Source organism: Zingiber officinale, chromosome 1B (genome assembly GCF_018446385.1).
Source record: "Zingiber officinale cultivar Zhangliang chromosome 1B, Zo_v1.1, whole genome shotgun sequence".
In the NCBI taxonomy this organism is placed as follows: domain Eukaryota; kingdom Viridiplantae; phylum Streptophyta; class Magnoliopsida; order Zingiberales; family Zingiberaceae; genus Zingiber; species Zingiber officinale.
The window spans coordinates 118772268-118791228 of record NC_055986.1 but is presented as its reverse complement, the minus strand read 5'-3'; the positions used below and the strand labels follow the sequence as shown (position 1 = coordinate 118791228).

Sequence of the window (18961 nt, the reverse complement as noted above, 5' to 3'; positions counted from 1 at the left end):
ATGTAGAATCAGTATTGAAAAGATTCAATGCGTACGATCTTTCTACTGTAAAAACACCTATGGATCTAAGTCAACACTTAGCGAAAAACCATGGTGAGACCATATCGCAGTTGGAATACTCTCGGATAATAGGCAGTTTGATGTATCTTACAAACTGCACACGTCCGGATATTGCCTGTACGGTCAACAAGCTGAGTCGTTTCACCAGTAATCCAAACGACTCCCATTGGAAGGCATTGATGCGAGTTCTTATATATTTGAAATATACTATGAACTATGGATTACATTATGGAAAATATCCCGCTGTGTTGGAGGGATATTGTGATGCTAATTGGATATCAGATACAAAAGACTCCAAATCCACTAGTGGATATGTATTCACGATCGGTGGGGGAGCAGTATCTTGGAAATCCACTAAGCAGACATACATTGCTCGGTCAACTATGGAATCCGAGTTTATAGAACTAGACAAAGCAGCTGAGGAAGCTGAATGGCTGCGGAACTTCTTGGAAGATATTCCGAGCTGGGAAAAACCTGTACCTGCCGTACTGATCCACTGTGATAGTCAATCGGCGATTGGAAGGGCACAGAGTAGTATGTATAATGGGAAGTCAAGACATATACGTCGTAGACATAATACCATTAGGCAGTTGATCTCGAATGGAGTGATTGCAATCGACTATGTTAAGTCCAAAGATAATTTGGCAGATCCTCTTACGAAAGGGTTGAGTCGAGATCAAGTATACTGCTCATCAAGAGGAATGAGATTAAAAAATCTACAACTGAAAACGACTGAAGTGGAAAACCCAACCTTGTTGACTGGAGATCCCAAGATCTTGGTTCAATGGGACAACAAAGTTTCAGAAGTTGTGGTTCAGCACAGGAGATAGTTTATCTCTATCCCAATCCTAGGATGAATTTGTGCTGTCCTACCTCATGTAGTGAGGTTAAGCTTATGCTTTTAGTGACTTTTATACCTTATAAGGTGGAGTATGGTAGGATACTCTTGATAGAAGTGTCACCTATGTGAGTGTGAAGACAGGCCGCTTCAATGAAATACTCATGAATCCAAGATGGTGTCCATGGCCAAAACGGAACCAACCATGAGAACCTAAAGTAGGTGAGATAGGTCTCTGTGTGGGTGTTATTGTCTTAGTATACACAAACAGCTGAGCAGTTCAAGACATCACGTTCACTGCGCAGCCTAGTATACTCGATAGCATTCCACTACGGAAGGTTCAAAGCCACAAGCTACCTCTCCCGATGCAGTGACTTATCGATTGGACTCTTGTAAAGTGTCAGCATGCATACACGCATTACATTAATTTCCATTCATGTGGGGGATTGTTGGATATTGGGGCCTAAATGGACCAATACGATTTTGAGGAGGAAAAATCGGAAGCCATCAATTGTTGAAAGTCGTAATTGACTTCAAAATTGAAATCTACGTTTCGCGTAGATAGATTTAGACTATTAATTTGCTCAAAACCGATTAAGGGTGAATGAGAAATTAATGTTCAAAGTCGGCCCAAAATAACGTTGGTTATTCATTAAGGAAATGCAAGGGAGAATAGTCCCACATCGGAAATTTCCGATGTGCATTCCTTACTTATTAATGATGTTGAGTTATTGGAGTTAACTCAGAAAAGTACCAGGTACTCTCTGCTCAGGGGCGAGCAGGTGCTCGCACTTGTAGGCGCACCTTGCAGGCGCACTGTGCACTTCGCATCGTCGCGAGGAGCATTGAGGAGCTTAAATTTATGCTCCAGGTGACATTGCAGTGCCTACATGGCACTCGGGTGACGTGTCAGGCTAGTACCTGACATGGCAGTGCCTATGTGGCATCCTCGTGGGCAAAGGGAGATGACTGGACAGTTGGTTGGGCGAACGGATGGCAGCCGTTGATCAACGTTGATCAAAGAAGTATGGTGGATCGCTTGTGATGCGATCTAGAGCGTTGGATCACAATGAGTCACGATCTGACGGCTTGGGATGAGACATGATCTGAAGCATCGGATCAATGGATCCAGATCCGATGGCTGATAGATCTGAGGGTCACAACTCTTAGATCTGATGGATGAGATTAAAGGGGCTATGTGAAGGGTTATAACTCTTCAGTCCGGACGGCCCAGATTAATCCACCCAAAGGTCACACCCCTCCCTAAAGCCTCTTCCTTCTGTATAAATAGAACCCTCCAGATTGGAATCAAATAACTCAACTTAATCTTCTCTTCCTCAAGTATTCACTCACTCATCTTGTGCATTCAAGAGTCCAAGAAGCCTACGAGAAGGTTCGCTGGTCTCGGAAGTCGGAGTGCTACGATTCCGAGACGATTGTCGTCGTTGTATCTTGGGAACGAATTGCAACAATCCGTTAAGCACCGTAGCGGAGCAATATCGTTTACGGAGATAGTGTCGAACACTAGCCTCGACGATCAGTTTGCATACTCCGGAATTTACCGGAAACAACAACTACTGATTTGAGCATCAGAAGGACCACACCGGAGGAGTTGACCCGACATTAACTAGTGTCATCATCTCAGATCTCATCATCCTTGCAATCAAAGAAGACTTGTCGAGGAGGAGGAGCCCGAGCAGGAGGAGGAGGAGCCCGAGCAAGAGGAAAAAACAACTATCAAAAATAATAAAAAAACATTATAATCCACTTAAAAAATCCACCTATACTACTTAGAGGAACACCCCTAAGAGGGGGATAGCACAATACTCAAGAAATTAAACACAAGCACAACGCTATTTCACACATATAAAAAACTATATTCAAGATAGAAAATTTACCAAATCAGCCAAAATCATTATCTCTTTTATTTTTCCATTAAATGATCAATTTTAAGTCATCTTCAAAATCACTTAGGCCATTATAATCATTTTATAACGGACCATAAAAGACATAAGCATAATCATTTTACTGCAATAAATTCAAACAGACATACACTGCTTGGGCTGCATAATGTAAAACGCTAATGTAATCTTCTTCGGAGATGCCCATTTTATCTTTCCCTTTAAAAAGCCCTGGAGTCATTTTCTATTCATAGAACAATGGAAAGCAATATAATCTTATTCGGACCCACTTAATGCAAGTTAAAGGTCATACAATTTCTGCGTCAATAAAGCCTAAAGGTCACTGCTTAATTTAAAAGCCCGACCATTAATTTCAGCGTTATCAACGTTAATTAGTATTTCTTTCCCCAATTAATTAACCACCAAGCCCGACCATAATCATATCTGCCTAATCCTTGCCCGATCCATACTTTTCTTTGTTTTTTGTTCCTTATCTTAGGCGTCTAGATTGACTCGAAACTTTAAGCACAACTAAAACTATATATGATTGGTTTTGTGCCATGATTAGTTTAGTTTGTGGAGATAACTTTACTGCTTACACAATACAAAAATAATAAAGTGAGATGATGAAATTTCATCATCAAGCATGTACTACAATCAATTCAATGAATGAATAATTCTCTCTACAAAGAACTAATTTGAAATGTGTATTAATTTATTTTCAATTAAAAATATAATAAATATAATAAATAAATAAATAAATATATCACTAGCTCGATGGATCAATTAAGCCGGAATGAGGAGTCTGGGTTTCTTCAAAGCCAGCGGACTCAGCACCTCCTCCTCCTCCTCGGTCGCCACCGTCGCCGTCAAGCAACGCGTGACACGGTCGAACTCGATCTCTGGCGGAGCAGGCATGTTGAGATCGAATCCCCGATGGCTCGAGCCCGCGCCCTCCGACGCCGTCGCCATGCCGCTAACCAGGCTTCCGTCGTAGTGGCACCTTTTGTGCCCGCCAAGCGCCTGCCCTGACGGAAATGTCCTCTGGCATACCGAGCACCGGTGCACCTTTCCTCCTCCCGCAGTGCCGGCCGAGGAAGATCCGGTGGACGTGGCGGCGAGCGGGGGCTCGTCGGTGGTGGGCTTCCGGTGGCTGGCTTTGTGACCTCCGAGGGCCTGGTAGGAGGCGAAGGCCTTTCCGCATACGGAGCACTTGTGCTCCAGCTTCGCCGGCGCAACTGTCTCGGTCAACAGGGGCGGGCGGGGTCCGCCGCGGGCGAGCATGACTAGACACCAGGCCAGATACTCTTCTTCTGTGGGCCGGCGATCGAAGAGGCGGCTGCGCTTGGAGCGCTTCTTCTTCGCCCACTCTTCGATTTGCTGAAGCGAGGACTCCTCGTCGCTCATCTCCGGCGGGATTGTGGAAGATGAAGCCATCTCGGTTGCCATTGAATTCGGAGGATTGGAAATTAATAATGAAAATGAGACGCGGATGGGTGGATGGTATATAGGAAGTCGGGACGAGCAGTTGGACTTTTCAGCTGCTTAACTTTGAACTGTCACAACTACGGTTGACTTCAACGATCTCACAATATAATGAATGGTTACTTGTGTGGATCGTAGAGTGCATAGACGAGAACAGATACGATCAAATAGACGACGTAGCTTACTTTAATTTATTTCTGATAAAGTGAAGGAAAATAGAACAGAGTAAGTAGAAGTCAATGTTAGGAAGGAGGGAGGGAGTTGCCTGGAGCGAGAGAGGAAGGAGAGTAGTGAGTTTGGTGGAAATGTCTGAACCTCATGGCTTTGTCACGTAGAGTAACTGAGGCGTCAGAGTGATGCATAGGTTTTGGCTCTGTGGGTAGAGTTAGTTTGTCAATTTGGTAACGCGGGAAGCAGAGGTTGGTGTCGCAGGAGGAAGAGTCTAATTTTGAATTCAACATCTAGAAAGGGTGATCAATTGCGCTAGCTCTAGGTTCCATGTGTTCCTTGTTTCCGTAGAGAAGCCGCCCACATGCATTTTATATGCATGTGCAACATCTGTCCGATTCACTTTCTTGTTCCTCTAAATTCACACCTATGCTTCTTCTATGTGCAACTATCTAATTATTATGCCAGTAAATGAATCCAACTTCAGGAACCAGTTTCGTATTCGGTTGGTTGGGTAAAAATTTATTTATATTCATGTAACATATACAAAATCGATTAAATAAATAAATTTAAATAACTAATTAAATTAAATAAATAAATTTAAATTATGTGTTTAGCTTGTTATTAATAAAATTCTTATCAACGGACTAAATAATAAAAAATAAAATAAATTAATAAGTTTAAATTATCAAACACAATGACTAATTAAATAAGGAAAAATTTCAAATAGTCAAATAAATTTGAATTGAGAGGTTGATAACATTTAAACAAATCAACATTAAGTTAAACTTGAATTGAAAGTTCAATAACATCTAAATAAATCAAACTCAAATTAAGCTCATCAAAAATAAATCAAGTCAAGCTTCAATAATCATTTCAAACGCTTGATTGATTTTATGTTTGACTTAATTTGACTCGATTATCTTATCAAATAAATTTAAACACCTCAAAATTTAATTTCGCTTCACTAGTTTACCGCCCTACTCGTTAGATTTTTTCGCCCCTGTTTGTTTAGTGATCATTCATAATCAATTAGTTGAATATGTAAAAACATGAACTATATATTTCACAAATAAACTATAGAGTTAAGGGACGGAGCCACCCTTGGGTAGAGTGGGCTCCAGCCCCACCTCCTTTTTTTGAAAATATAATTAATAATTTTGAATTTTTTTTATACACCAGTCCCATATAAACCCATTAATGGATCATTTCCATGAGCTGACCAATTTTAAAATATCAAATTCAAAAATAATTTTTTTAATATCAAATTAGAATGATAATTTTATAAGTCATTATAAATATATTTATAAGTTAATAAATATATTAATTTTAACTCTCTTTTTTACCAAAATAATATACTTGTTGCACGGCCTCCTTTACTCTATGTAGTAAATGGGAAATTCACTATTTAAAAGTAATCTAGATTTTTTATTTCTTATTTAGCAAAATAAAATTGCATCGTTGAGAAAGAGCCAACGAGCATCGGCCGCTCGAGTGGTAGTCGACGGGACAATGAGCAATGATCGCTCGTGAGTCGAGGGTACCTCGTCAAGCAGGGGCGTAGCTACATAGGACCAAGGGGGTGCGGCCGCCCCTCCTGAAATTTAGGGAAAAAATAATACAGTGAAATTATTTAAAAATAATTTAATTATAAATTCTAAAAATATCAAGATTTTTTTTTACAAATTGTTCAATTAAAACAAATAAGAGAATCCAAACCTTTTCTTCTTCTCTCAACCAACTTTTTTCTTTCTCTCGATATTTTTTTCTCTCTCATTGCATGTACTTTTTCCCCTCTCCCTTCCCGTATTTTCTTCTTCCTTCTAATCCCCTTTCCTTTTTTCACTCCCGTGGTCGTCTTCCTCTTATAATCCCCTTATTATTCTTTCCCTTTCCCTAATCCTAATTTTACCCGCAAAATCCTCCGTCGCACATTGATGTCGTTGTCGTCCATGTTGTTATCGCCGAACGCCACTATCACTAGCACTGATATCGTTTGCTACTAGCGTTGTCATCGTCGCTTCGCCGATACTCCACAGCAAACGCTTTTTGATTAAGGTAAAGTTTTCTTGTTTTATTTCGTTCGATTACGAATTTAAGTGTTGGAAAACCATAAAATGTTAATTTTTCATATATTTATATTTTTGTTTGCTAGTCAAACATTGTTTGATTTGTTATATGAAGATGATTAATTTCATTGGCGAGCCTTCAAAAATTTGATCAATTAAATCATATCATTTATTGCAACTCATCATATAATTCACTACAAGAAAACTCACAATTAACGATGAAATTTAATTTCCTTAGCTAATTAGAAATCGAAATAAATTATGGTCACTAATTTAGCAACAAACTAAGTTTCCGTTGCTATTTTAGTGATTGAATTAAGTTTCCATCATTAATTATTTTTCTAATTAAGATTTTTATTCTCGATTTTTCTTCCTAGCGCCCTAAAATCTTCCTCTCTGATCGACTACCTCTCCAATCTCTAGCACGTTCTTATCCTCTCCTCTTCGATCTCTAGCACCAGTATGCATCGTCCCATCGGTATGCTCGATCTTCTTCCATTTCCTCTCCTCTCTTAGCGATAGCTTGGCAGCAGCGTCACAGGGAGAGATCTCGCTTTGGCCGCGACCTCGCTGTGAGGTTTTGCCTGGGCTACGGCCTTGCAGCGAGGTGGCGAGATCAGGCATGACCTCAACATCGTGCCATGGTTAGCTTGAATTCACCCCCCTTGATTGTAAATTCTGGCTACGCCACTGTCGCCAAATGACCAGCAACCACTTCACGTGCGATCACCCGCGAAGCGACCGCACGCAAGGCAAACACTACCTCATCATGTGACGAGCAACAGCTTCGCTAGTGGCCGCACGCGAGGAGGTCATTGCCTTGCCAAGCAACGAGCAACATAAGTCTAAGTCTGCAAATAGAGATTACGTCTTATACTTTTATTTAACATATATTAATATGATGTCAAATATATTTGTTTTTCATGCTTAAAAAAATCTTATTTAATGATAGTCAATTACTCAATTTATCATGTTTACTCACAATTTTTGATACTTCAACTAATAATGTTCCTGATTTATGTACTTTTAGCTTGATCGAAAGTCAATTGTTTGTATTACTTAAATTTTATATTTTCTAACCGTAGTCTTATAGAATATATTTTGAAGATATTCTATATATATATATATATATATATATATATATATATATATATATATATATATATATATATACACTGAGAGTTAGTTAAAAAAATTTGATAAGGATGTGATAATAAATAAGTTTGATTATAAAAAGAATAGCACAATTTCAATTGTATTAAATATTAAATACTTATATTCCATATTTTAGGAAAATTAATATTTACATATTTTTTTATATTTTTAAATTAATTAATTAATTATATTAATTATTGTCGATGGTTAACCCATCTAAATTTGAATTCTGACTGCGCCCATCTAGAGTTAGATCATTTTGTTTTGATTGAATAAAGATATTGACTTGAATATGAGTTAGATACGTATACGTAAATGTATGAAGTCTAATTCGAATACAGGTGAGTTCTGAATTTGACTAAGAATCTAGGATCAAAATTTGGAGATGCATGCATGGCACGACGTTGAGAATCCTAGTCAGCATCTGATGCGGTGGAGTCGGGATTGGGTCGAGGAACAGGTGGAGAATTATGTTTTTTGTTTTTTTTAAAGTCGAGGATAACTAATCGATGAGTTTAATTGGGAGTCTGATGTGGACGTCACGGGGCAATCTTGCTGATAGACAGATAGATAGATTCGCATAAAATCGTTCATAGATTTCATAAAAATTCAAAGTTCATAATAAATTAATCCTATAGATAAAATATGATATTTTATGAAAGAGAGCATTATCAAACCACGCACCATAAAACCTATCGACCTCGCTGGATTCAGTCGGACATTCCGTTACTTTGGACGGTCGAAGATCCAAGTGTAAGTTGGCATTTATAACGCAACGCTGGCTTTACCTTCGCCGTAATTTTCCACTTTCTTTCTCCCGCAAAGCCGCACGAACCTCGGTCTCCTCTCCCTTCTTTTCCCGTCGCTGTCGTCGCGGCCCTACCTTTCCCTTCTTCGCCTCGCTAAACCCTTTCCCCTCATTTGCAAGCGATCCATGGCCTCCGACGGAGCAGAGGACCACCGCCTGCGGCGGATTGCCTCCTCCATACGCGTCATCCCTGAGTTCCCCAAGCCGGGTAAGCGATCTTCAAATTTGTAGTTCCGTTAGTCGGAGCCTTTTTTTCTGACCGGGGCTCCAGAGCTGTTACGATGGGTAGTTTTGGTGTCTGATCGGTTGGATTGGGTTGGGTTTAGGTATTTTGTTTCAGGATATTACGACCCTGTTGCTGGATCCTGAGGCGTTTAGGGATACGATCGATATGTTCGTAGAGAGATACAGAGATAAAGAAATTTCAGTGGTCGCAGGTAAACTTGCTGTTTGGTCGGATGTGATGTTTCCTTTGGTTTTTGAAACTCATGACTAGGAATATTGTTGTTCTTCATTGTTCTTTTCAGTTAAAGAATTATTAGGAATTCGTAGAATTCCAAGCGGATTAAGTCAGGATGGTACTACCCTGTTAACTGAGATTAAGAAAGCAACTAACCTAAAAAAAACCAAGATTTTTCTATAGAGAATGAGCAAAGTAATCACCCACTATTACTTTTTTTTCCTCAATATTAAGCACTTTATCTCTGTATATTTTTCTGATGATTAGCTTTGTGTCTGGGCGCCTCAATTATGTACAAGGCGGAGACTGGAAAAATTGAGGCATCCAACATGAATTGCTTTCATATTATGTTCTTTGTTTGCACGATGGAGCCTAATTTATTCTCATCAGCTTTAAATTATGTCGTATCAAATTATATCATTCAATGTATTCCTACTTTCCAAATTAAATTATCATAAGAGCACTATACTGAAATGAGATTTCTCATCGATATGGCAGTAAGTATATCAGTAATTGGTTCAATTTCTTGATTGGATATACTTGATACATGCAGGTATTGAGGCAAGAGGATTTATATTTGGCCCTCCCATTGCATTGGCTATTGGAGCAAAGTTTGTCCCTATGAGAAAGCCAAAGAAGTTGCCTGGTATATTTCTTTCCTGGCCAATCAGGTTTCCATTATCGCTACATTGTGTAGATAATCTACTAAAATTTTTGTGTGGGCTTTAGGGGAAGTTATTTCTGAGGAATACTCGTTAGAATATGGTACAGACAAAATGGAGATGCATGTAGGAGCTGTTGAGGCAGGAGATCGGGCACTTGTTATTGACGATTTAATTGCAACTGGGGGAACATTAGCTGCTGCTATGAGGCTCCTCGGTGGGTTTTCTTCCACTGGTTCTCTCTTTAGTTTTCTCGTTTATATATAAATGCCCCAATCAAACTGTCATTTGTATTTTGATTATGATTCTCTGTTATTTGCAGATCGCGTTGGAGCTGAAGTGGTCGAGTGTGCTTGTGTCATTGAATTGCCAGAGCTGAAGGTTTGTTAACTGAGTGCATGATAAAAGCCTGAAAGAAACAATTAGATTGTATTTCCTATGAGAGTATGAGGGAAGGAATGGGCAGCTGAAACAAAGTGACTGAAAGATTTCCGTAGCTAATATTTCCCTTTGTTTTCTGCCCAATTTAGATGGGAAAAAACTGTTCGCCCGCCATTTAATTTGTGCGAGGTTTTCATTGACAAAATGAATGACATTTTTTGTTGGGTTGACAGGGACGTGACAAACTGGGTGGCAGGCCTCTCTTTGTGCTGGTCAAAGCGGTTTAGCAGAGAGAATGCAGTTTGTTGGTAATTTACGTTTTCTTCGTAGCATCTGTTGGTAGATCCTCTAGCTAGCTGGGGCTTGATAATAAGGTTTCAACTTTCCATGGCTTCTTGAGCTATGGCGAGATGACCACGGTTTCTGGAGATTGCGAGTGGGGATTTATTTCAGTAAAATGTAATATGAGATTTTGATTTTGGAACCTATTCGTGTGCGTAATTGAGTGGTTAGATTTGAGTAATTAATCAGACTTTTCTTTATAATACTCATTTGTACTTCTTGTTCCTTGTCTTCCTTTAATCCTGGACTTGCTACCAAAATCCTATTCCCTATTTACAGATTGCAGTTCTTTGGGGATGCAGATACAATCAGTACTATGAGAGTATTTTGTTTAAAAGAAAGCAAATAGTAAAGGAATTACCCGGGAGAATAATCCATAGACAGAAATCATATACACACTACGCGTCCATAGCCAATGTCCCAGCAATTGGTAGTGGGCATTTTAATCTTTTGTATTAGACGAAGGGCATGATACATTATGAAATCCAAGAAAACAAATGAGTTCTAAACCTAAATTGACACTATCATACATGATGCATTCAAATAAATAATGATGGACTCGGCAAGCACTGCAATATACAAAAACCAGCTTTCTCTCATACTTCAGCACAGCTCAAGGCTGGGGAATTCTTTGTCGACGAATTGTTTGGCTATGGTTAGGAAGTAGGAATGTGAGTTGGACTAGAGATTATATCACAAATGGTTACATGATCTTAGCTATTTAGTTGTTAGTCTCAGACACCCATCCTATGGAAAATAGCCACTCCATTTTAGAAGGAAGTTGCATAATCTTTCTCATGAGGTCTGTGTCGTGCATAGGACTGAAGTTTCCTTGCACTCGGCAAAGCCCAGTGTTGAGTAGGTGCTGAAGAGCCAGCTGCATTTGATGCTGTGAATTTTGAGGGAGGGGATAAACTAGCGAAGCTTTTGGGGATGGAAGGAGATGAAAGATGAGATGCAGCTGACTCGAATTTCTCAGGATAAGATGGAGATTGACCATTATCACTGTTAATAAAACAATGTTAAATAGAGCCCAAAATGCGAAACCAAAAGAAATCAAGTCAGGATCACATATAGCAAGCTTACCGAGTGGCTGTAGGTTTCCTTTTCACAAATGGGCAATGTTTGGGTGTGCCTCTATTGCTTGGGCTATGAGTAGAATCCTGTGATAGAAGAAACATATTTTTTCAGTTTATCTAAAAATGCTGAAATAGCATGATTTAGAAGTATCCAGAGGAAGAATGAGACATACAGTCGGTTTGATCTCTGTAATAGGCTGGACAGGACTATTAAGGCTGTGCTGCTGGACGTTTTGTACAAAGGGGTGCTCGAGCAACCAATTAGCAGTTGGCCTCTCTGCAGGGTTCCTTCGGAAGCAACGCTGGAGGAAGTCCTTGCCCTCCTTGGACAAATTTTCAGGTATTGGTGGATGATAATGCAAGACTTTAAACATAGCTTGAGCCTGTGTTAATCATAAATAAATTTACTTCAGATCCGCAGGGATAAAAAGATATGAAAGCTACAAAAATAATGGTGAATTGCTTTATATAATTCACATGCACATTGTAATAGAAATAAAATCACCAAATGAAGTAAGAAAATCCATAAAGTGCATTCTAAAAAAATTGTTTGTCCTTTTGCACAAGAAATTCTCAAGGACAGAGACAAGGAACAGCCTCAGAGAACCATAACATATTGATTCTTCAGCAAAAAAATTCTGGAAAAACAAGGTTTTATTTTCTTTGGGATAAGTTGTTACTTCACCAATCACATTAATTGTTTTATCTTATGTATGTATGATCGAGCAATTAATTCCGAACATGCATTAGCTCCTAGAATGTGCATGCCTTCTCCCAACTGGTGGCTTATTCTGCAGCAGACTCACCGAATGTTTAGCACCAAACTTGAAACCCAAAAAATAGAAGCAAGAATCAGTCAAGTGTTTGTCAGTCAAGAATAAGTTACGTACTCCCTTAGCCTCAGTCAGCCTTATTTGAGTAAGGAGTTAGTGTCGTCAAATTCTATACATATGTCTGAATTTTAAAGTCTGACAACATACATGAGAAATTGAACACAACAAACCTATAGTACAAGTTCCATAAAAAATCAAAATAGGAAATAATTAATGTGTCTAAAAAAGGGATGACTAGTAGTAAGAAACTTAAACTGAAAAGGCTGCAACATGTCAACAACATAGCCATAAAAGAATAAAGACCTCATGTAGATCACTCCATGGGTGTTTCCCTGTGAACATCTCAATGATTGTACAACCCAAACTCCAGATGTCAACAGAAACATCATAAACAATTTCTTTGTTCATTGTGGCCTTTAACATCTGCAACAAAAAAGTAATTTGAGATCTATATAGTGATAAATGCTGTACCTGAATTGAAATGGATCGATTTAAACTTAAATATGGAAAGTAATACTTTGAAGCCGGAGAGAGTCTACTAGGTTTGATAAATTCTGCTAGCAGAAACCATTTTCAAAGCAGTTTACTCCTTGGGCAGGGAGATTTTAAGTTGATTAACTAACTCGCTGACTTGAAAATCATAATCAAATCAGAAAGTGTTGACAGGGATGGCAAAAATTCATTGATTAGAGCAAGAGACAGACCTTATATCTTAAAGAAGAAATTAACTAATGCCAGAAACTTTGCATTGAATATAGTATTACTATAATGTCTAAGATCACCTATACCCAAGCCCAAACCTAAACCTATCACAGGTATCATATCACCATTCACAGACTCCACCGACAGTAATTAAAGATGAATTTCATTGCACCCATAAAAAAAATACTATAGAAAAAGAAATGGATGCTATAATAAAGAGAAGTAGTTACCTCTGGAGCCATCCAAAATGCAGATCCCTTCATTGAATGACAAGTTGTTGCTCCATTTAGCTGAACAATGAAATCAACATATTAGTCAATAGCATGCTAGAATATCATTTATGTGCATAGATCATTTAAATATCGTCCTGTTAATTCTGTTAGAGGTACCAGTATTAATAAGTTGGCAAAAAGGCGACTACACTCACCCCAACGCCCCCGCTAACCCGTCCCAGGACCAACACGGATGAGGTAAATCACAGGTGGCTACTAGCCCTTGGAATAGTGACTAGCGCATGAGGAAGGCATTTATAGGCATAGTGGGTTTGTGCCATATTATTTGTTCTAGATTTATAGTTTCTTCATGAGTCAGAATATGTGATGATTATCATGATAAATTCCCTGATGTTATACCATATTTAGACCCTGTTTAGAGTTAGAATTTCCAAAGTGTAGTTCCTTAATGAGAGATAGGCCACAGGCTTCCCCCTCATCCTTCAATCCTTTCTCTCCTCATGTAAACAATTCCTCAAGGAACATTCTTATTTATGCAACATCAAGTAGATAACCATGGAAGAAGATGATTTATCCTTCCACTTTGAATGCTACCAAGCACTTACATGCTTTGCCATCCCAAAATCAGCTAGCTTGACAACGCCATTCACGTCAACAAGCAAATTTGCTCCTTTGATATCCCTGCAGGACCAATTGTTGTGTTAGGAAACCATTCCATAACCTCAAATATTTCCTTGCTATTCTTTTTTGCTTTTACCATACAGATTTATCAATTTGTTATGGACCTCCTTAATTTGGATGAATTCTGTATCTAATAGGAATTAGTTACTCACCAAAATTCCATTGTATGTGCAGTTAGTGCACTAATGGAGTAAACATATAACAGAATAGCAATATAACTCAAAGAGATCCTTGTTTTTACAAAGATACTGACCTGTGCATGATCTTTTTATCATGCAAGTAAGCCAAGCCTTTAAGGATATGGCAAGTAAAACTGCGCACTATGCATTCAGTCATTGATCCATAATATGTACGAACATATTTATTAACTGAACCAGGATGAACATATTCTAGATAAATGTAAAGCTGATCCTCAATCTGCATGAAAAAACAGAGTTAATATATAAAGTTAAAAAAGAGGAAAAATAATAGAGTGTAGCATGACAAATTAATACACACCATTTCACTCCCGTAGTACTGAACAATATTTGGATGCTTAAACTGACTAAGGAACTTTATTTCCTGCAGGGCATAGAACAAGCTTAATTTTCACATAAGGAACATGAAAAAGTGTGATCGCTATATGTAATAATAAAGGTTAACTAATGATGAGGCAATAGATCAAAATGAATACAGAATTAACTTAGAACCTAAGGTCACAAAACAGCCAGTAAGTTTGCAGCACAGCTTTCATGATAGTTGGCTGTGGGATTCAAAAATGAAATTGCTAAGAACCCTTTTGCATAAATGAATACTAAAGGCATTACTCAGTTGCCAACGTCATAGGATAATTTGAAGAATTTAACCTGTTCCAACTGCTTCAAGCATTCAGCTGATCTGGAATCATCAGGGATTATATTAACTTCTTTCATCGCACATAATGCACCACTATAACTGTTAAAAGCATAAAAAAAATGTTATATAAAGACACAAGAAACCATTTTATCAACTTTAAAATATAAATATCTACCTGTTGGTGGCTTCATATACATTCCCAAATGTTCCACTCCCAATTAGTTTTCGTTTCTTCCATTGATTTGCCACTACTGGAACATCTACTTTCAATGAACAAGGATAAGACAAAGCTGATTGTTTGGAAGGTGAAGCACCAGGAGGGAGAGGAAGTGGGTGGACGTTTACATTTCCACCACTATCATGCCATGCAGTCAAGCTCTCTGAGTGCATTGCTATGTGCAATGGGGATGCTGGTGCACTATGATTTCTAGGTCTTGAGATATGCCTTTTAGTTGCCAAACTATAAACTGGAAAATGTTCAGGACTCTGCATTTTCTTGGGTGAAGTCTGAGAAGAGAAAGCAGCCACACTATCATGAGGGATGTCTGGCGCTGACAAGACATGGAGACCTGGGGTGCCAATCAAAGAAGCCAAAAAGGCTACGTCAGTGGATCGCCTAGGGGTATGGACGGGACTACCAGCAGGACTTAAAAATTCACTGATGATAACACTTTTTGCAGGAATGTTCAATGTGATGTCTTTCGTGCTGGCATAATTTGGTTCCTGGGGCAGCCTCCGATCTCTAATAGATGATTTATTCAATAGTATATCTTCTTGCTCTGGGTAAACATGAGATGACGTGCTACAATGAAACGACATGAGACATCATCAATGTGCCAGGTACCAAAACCAAAGAATCCAGGAAATAATTTTACACAAATAGCTGTCAAACCAGATAAACATTTGTCTTTTATTATGCTGGAGCATGTGGACATATCATATAACTTCTATGCATGAAATATAAGTTGCTCAAGGAAGAGATGAAGTATTCTTGCAGTTCTATTAAAATACAGACATGAAAAGGAACAAGAGGAGGGGCTTTCTATTCATCTGGGCCTTATACGAACACAATTAGCTCATGACTTCCAGTAAGGGAGTAAAGTGGACAGCAGAAAAGTAATCTGATGCAGTTGTTCTAAACCTTGCGCTCCATGGTGTGGTTATAAGAGTATAATCCGTCCATTATGTACAAGAAACATGTTAAGTGACCAAAAGATGAAACAAACCCCTCTATTGTTAACGTCAAGAAACTTTTTTTTTATATCTCTTTTTGGTTTCACAAGAATGTCAGGGATCTCCACATTCATAAGACAAACTACTTGAGAAAAGATTTCATATGAATTCACTTCATCTCCGAATGATCAGCAATTGAATAGAGAACTACAACGTCCATTTAATAAGAAAAATAATCGTTAACTTGAAACCATGAAACAAGGCGAAAAATAATCATTAGCTGATTAAATAATCTTTAGCGCAAGAAGGCAACAAAAAGCATACCGCCCAAATAGAGAATCCAGAGATGTAGACTTCGTAGCTGCGCCAATTCTACCAACACCATTCGTCTTGCCAAAATCCTCCCAGGGTGATGGCAGAGGCCCGGCCACAGATTCTGCGGAATTGAAACAAAAATCCTGCCCCGACTTCAATTCCGTTAGTGTTGAAGCTCTAACAGAGGACTCTGGATGTGGGGGCGGTCGCGGCAACACAATAGGCGATGAAACCGATCGCAACTGGACGTCGTAAAGTTCGCTGGGAGAGCGAGAGACAGGAGTAGAATTCGTGGCGGCGGCAATAGCGACGAGGTTACTGGGGGACCCGGACACCGATGTGGAGCTCGACGCCTCTTCCACAGCGTCCTGGCACAACGCATTGAGCTCGTGTTCTGTCAGACGGCGGAGATTGGTCTGCCGGGTAAGGATTGGTTGGGGCTGGAAGCGTGTGGAGGGGTAAACGCAGGGATCCTTAGGGCGGCTGCGGCCGCCACCGCCACCGCCAGCAGCGCGCCCCGGGGAGGTGGGTACGGAGGCTGAGGAAGGAGAATAAGACGAGAGGAGATGCCTAGGGCTCCTCTTCCAGTTCCACCAAGGCATGTGGACTTAGGACAAGGGGCGGCGGTAGAGTAGAGGCGGACAAGGTTCAAGCAAGCACTAGCGGAGGAACAGCACGAGAAGCAAAACCCCAAACAGTGTCGCCCATGGGAGGGGGAGGGGGAGGGGGAGGAGGAGGACGAAGAACGAAGGAGGACGATGAGGAGAATAATAAGAAGAAGAAAGCAGAGGTCGTCCTCGTCGTCGAAGCCCTTGTTCTCTCTTCGCCGCTCTTCTTCCATTTCTCTATCACTTGGAGCAACGCGGCTTTGAGTCTTGTGCTCAAGGTCAAAACGTTTTTTCTCGTGTTGGGAGTTATTATCGAGTAGCGTTTCCAATTTAGCATCCAAACTTCAATCAATTCCAGTTCTATCGCTCGACGAGATTTTTCACGTTTAAATTCCACTTTTTTTTTATGAGTTAAAATTATTATTACCAAAAGAGGGTACTCATTTTAAAAGATATTTTTAAAAAGCACTATATATCTCTAAAGTTGTTATAATAATTTTTGATCAAAATTAACTAAAACAATTTTGATCAAAATAATTATGACCAAATAAAAAAAAAAATTTGAGCAATTTTGAGAAATATTAAAATAACTTTAATTTTAATTACTTAATATATTTTTTAACATATTAGAGCAACTTTAAATATTTTCAAGGTATGAGATTTTTTTTTGTTTTGCCCTTGAAAGTATGGTACAATGATAATAGATGGATGGGCTTTCTGAAAAAAACAAAGGTTCGAATGAATCGTCTCTTAGAATTCTTAGGTGCTTCTGGATTTATCCGATAGAAAATTTGTATGGATCCTAATGGATCATTTTTTAAGTTAATATGATCGTAATAATTTAGATATCTGAATTTAAAAAATTATTGAAGAATTCATGATGATGCCCAGAGCATTAAAAATGAATCTGACCGGATGACTTAACACGATCTATCTGAAAAAAAAAATCAGATTCAAAATCGGATTCGGGTTGAAAAATTTTCGGACTGAAAATTTTTCTTTTGAGTTAGAATTGGCTCAGATCGACTCAAATTTAAATTTTAATGAATTTTTAGAGGTTAAATTAAATATTATTTTAAAATTTAAAATGTTTTAATGTATATTAATATTAATATTAATATAATAATAATAATAAGATAAAAGTAAAAAAATTATAGAAAAAATAATTAAAATTTTATTTTTTATCAGATTATTGAATTTTTTAGATTGAATTCAGATTTAAAAATTTTAAATAATATTTGAGCTAGGATTTTATATATATATATATATATATATATATATATATATATATATATATATATATATATATATATATATATATATATATATATATTAATCCGATCTTATCCATCCAGATTGACAATGGGATGACTATCGTCCAAAACATAACTTCTTGGAGATGAAAATGTGTTTATATAAAATACATTGATATTTTGAAATGTCATTTTTATTATATACCGATATAAAAAAGTCATACCATTACTTTTTGTTTTCAGTGAAAGACATTAAATAAAAGGATCAGAATATCATAATAGAGACAATATGCTCCTTTCAGAGTCTCAATTATAATTAATTCCTATTCAATATTTAAATGAAAAATTATTATTAGAGTGTTTAAAAAAATACTTTTAAAGGTGTATTTAATTTAAGTTATCATGTATAATTTTAATTATATGATTATTTAATAATTATATAACTAAGATTAAGAGGAATGAAATATAACTAGAGGATATTAGGTTTCATTTAAATAATGTAATAAAATCTCATTTGTTTAGAAGTTTTAGTACGTAATCTAATGTGATATTTTATCATATTATCCTTGATTTAATAATGATAAAATTATTATTAATAGTGATATATATAACTAAATCAAATTAGATTTTTTTATTTTAGAATTTTTTAGATAATTTTATTGGGTTTTAGATTATATTTATTTAATTTATTTTAACTATAGTTAGGAGTTGATTGTTTTAATTAATTAAAGTTTAAAAATAAAATAAAAAATAAAAAAATACGATTGATCATCTTCCTCCTCCTCTGCTGTCGCCACCCATTTGCTGCCCGTCGCATGCCACCGCTTGCTGTCCATTGCCCATCGTCGCCCACCGCTGCCACCTCCGGTCATTACACTATCGTTGTCGCCCACAATCTCACATTGTTGCCACCTTCGTCGA

The 18961-nt window shown here is 37.9% G+C and overlaps 3 protein-coding genes across 3 annotated transcripts; 1 reads left to right on the top strand and 2 right to left on the bottom strand.

Annotated features, from left to right (window-relative positions):
• Nucleotides 1–3394: 3394 nt before the first annotated feature.
• On the bottom strand, nucleotides 3395–4384 carry LOC121975481 (zinc finger protein ZAT10-like). The gene has a single exon (XM_042527168.1). It carries the CDS (start codon nucleotides 4246–4248, stop codon nucleotides 3586–3588), a length of 663 nt encoding a protein of 220 aa, XP_042383102.1. The 5' UTR covers nucleotides 4249–4384; the 3' UTR covers nucleotides 3395–3585.
• Nucleotides 4385–8472: 4088 nt separating this feature from the next.
• Nucleotides 8473–10532, top strand: LOC121975475 (adenine phosphoribosyltransferase 1-like). Its single transcript, XM_042527154.1, has 6 exons — nucleotides 8473–8692; nucleotides 8811–8921; nucleotides 9498–9590; nucleotides 9674–9823; nucleotides 9929–9987; nucleotides 10221–10532. The coding sequence occupies exons 1-6, from the start codon at nucleotides 8611–8613 to the stop codon at nucleotides 10272–10274; spliced, it is 549 nt and encodes a 182-aa protein (XP_042383088.1). The 5' UTR covers nucleotides 8473–8610; the 3' UTR covers nucleotides 10275–10532.
• Nucleotides 10533–10738: 206 nt separating this feature from the next.
• Nucleotides 10739–17079, bottom strand: LOC121975467 (mitogen-activated protein kinase kinase kinase 5-like). Its single transcript, XM_042527143.1, has 11 exons — nucleotides 16189–17079; nucleotides 14867–15493; nucleotides 14703–14790; nucleotides 14356–14418; nucleotides 14111–14274; nucleotides 13782–13857; nucleotides 13174–13233; nucleotides 12545–12664; nucleotides 11582–11791; nucleotides 11416–11492; nucleotides 10739–11334 (listed from the first exon to the last, which is right to left on the bottom strand). Exons 1-11 carry the CDS (start codon nucleotides 16779–16781, stop codon nucleotides 11100–11102), a joined length of 2313 nt encoding a protein of 770 aa, XP_042383077.1. The 5' UTR covers nucleotides 16782–17079; the 3' UTR covers nucleotides 10739–11099.
• Between the last annotated feature and the right edge of the window lie 1882 nt (nucleotides 17080–18961).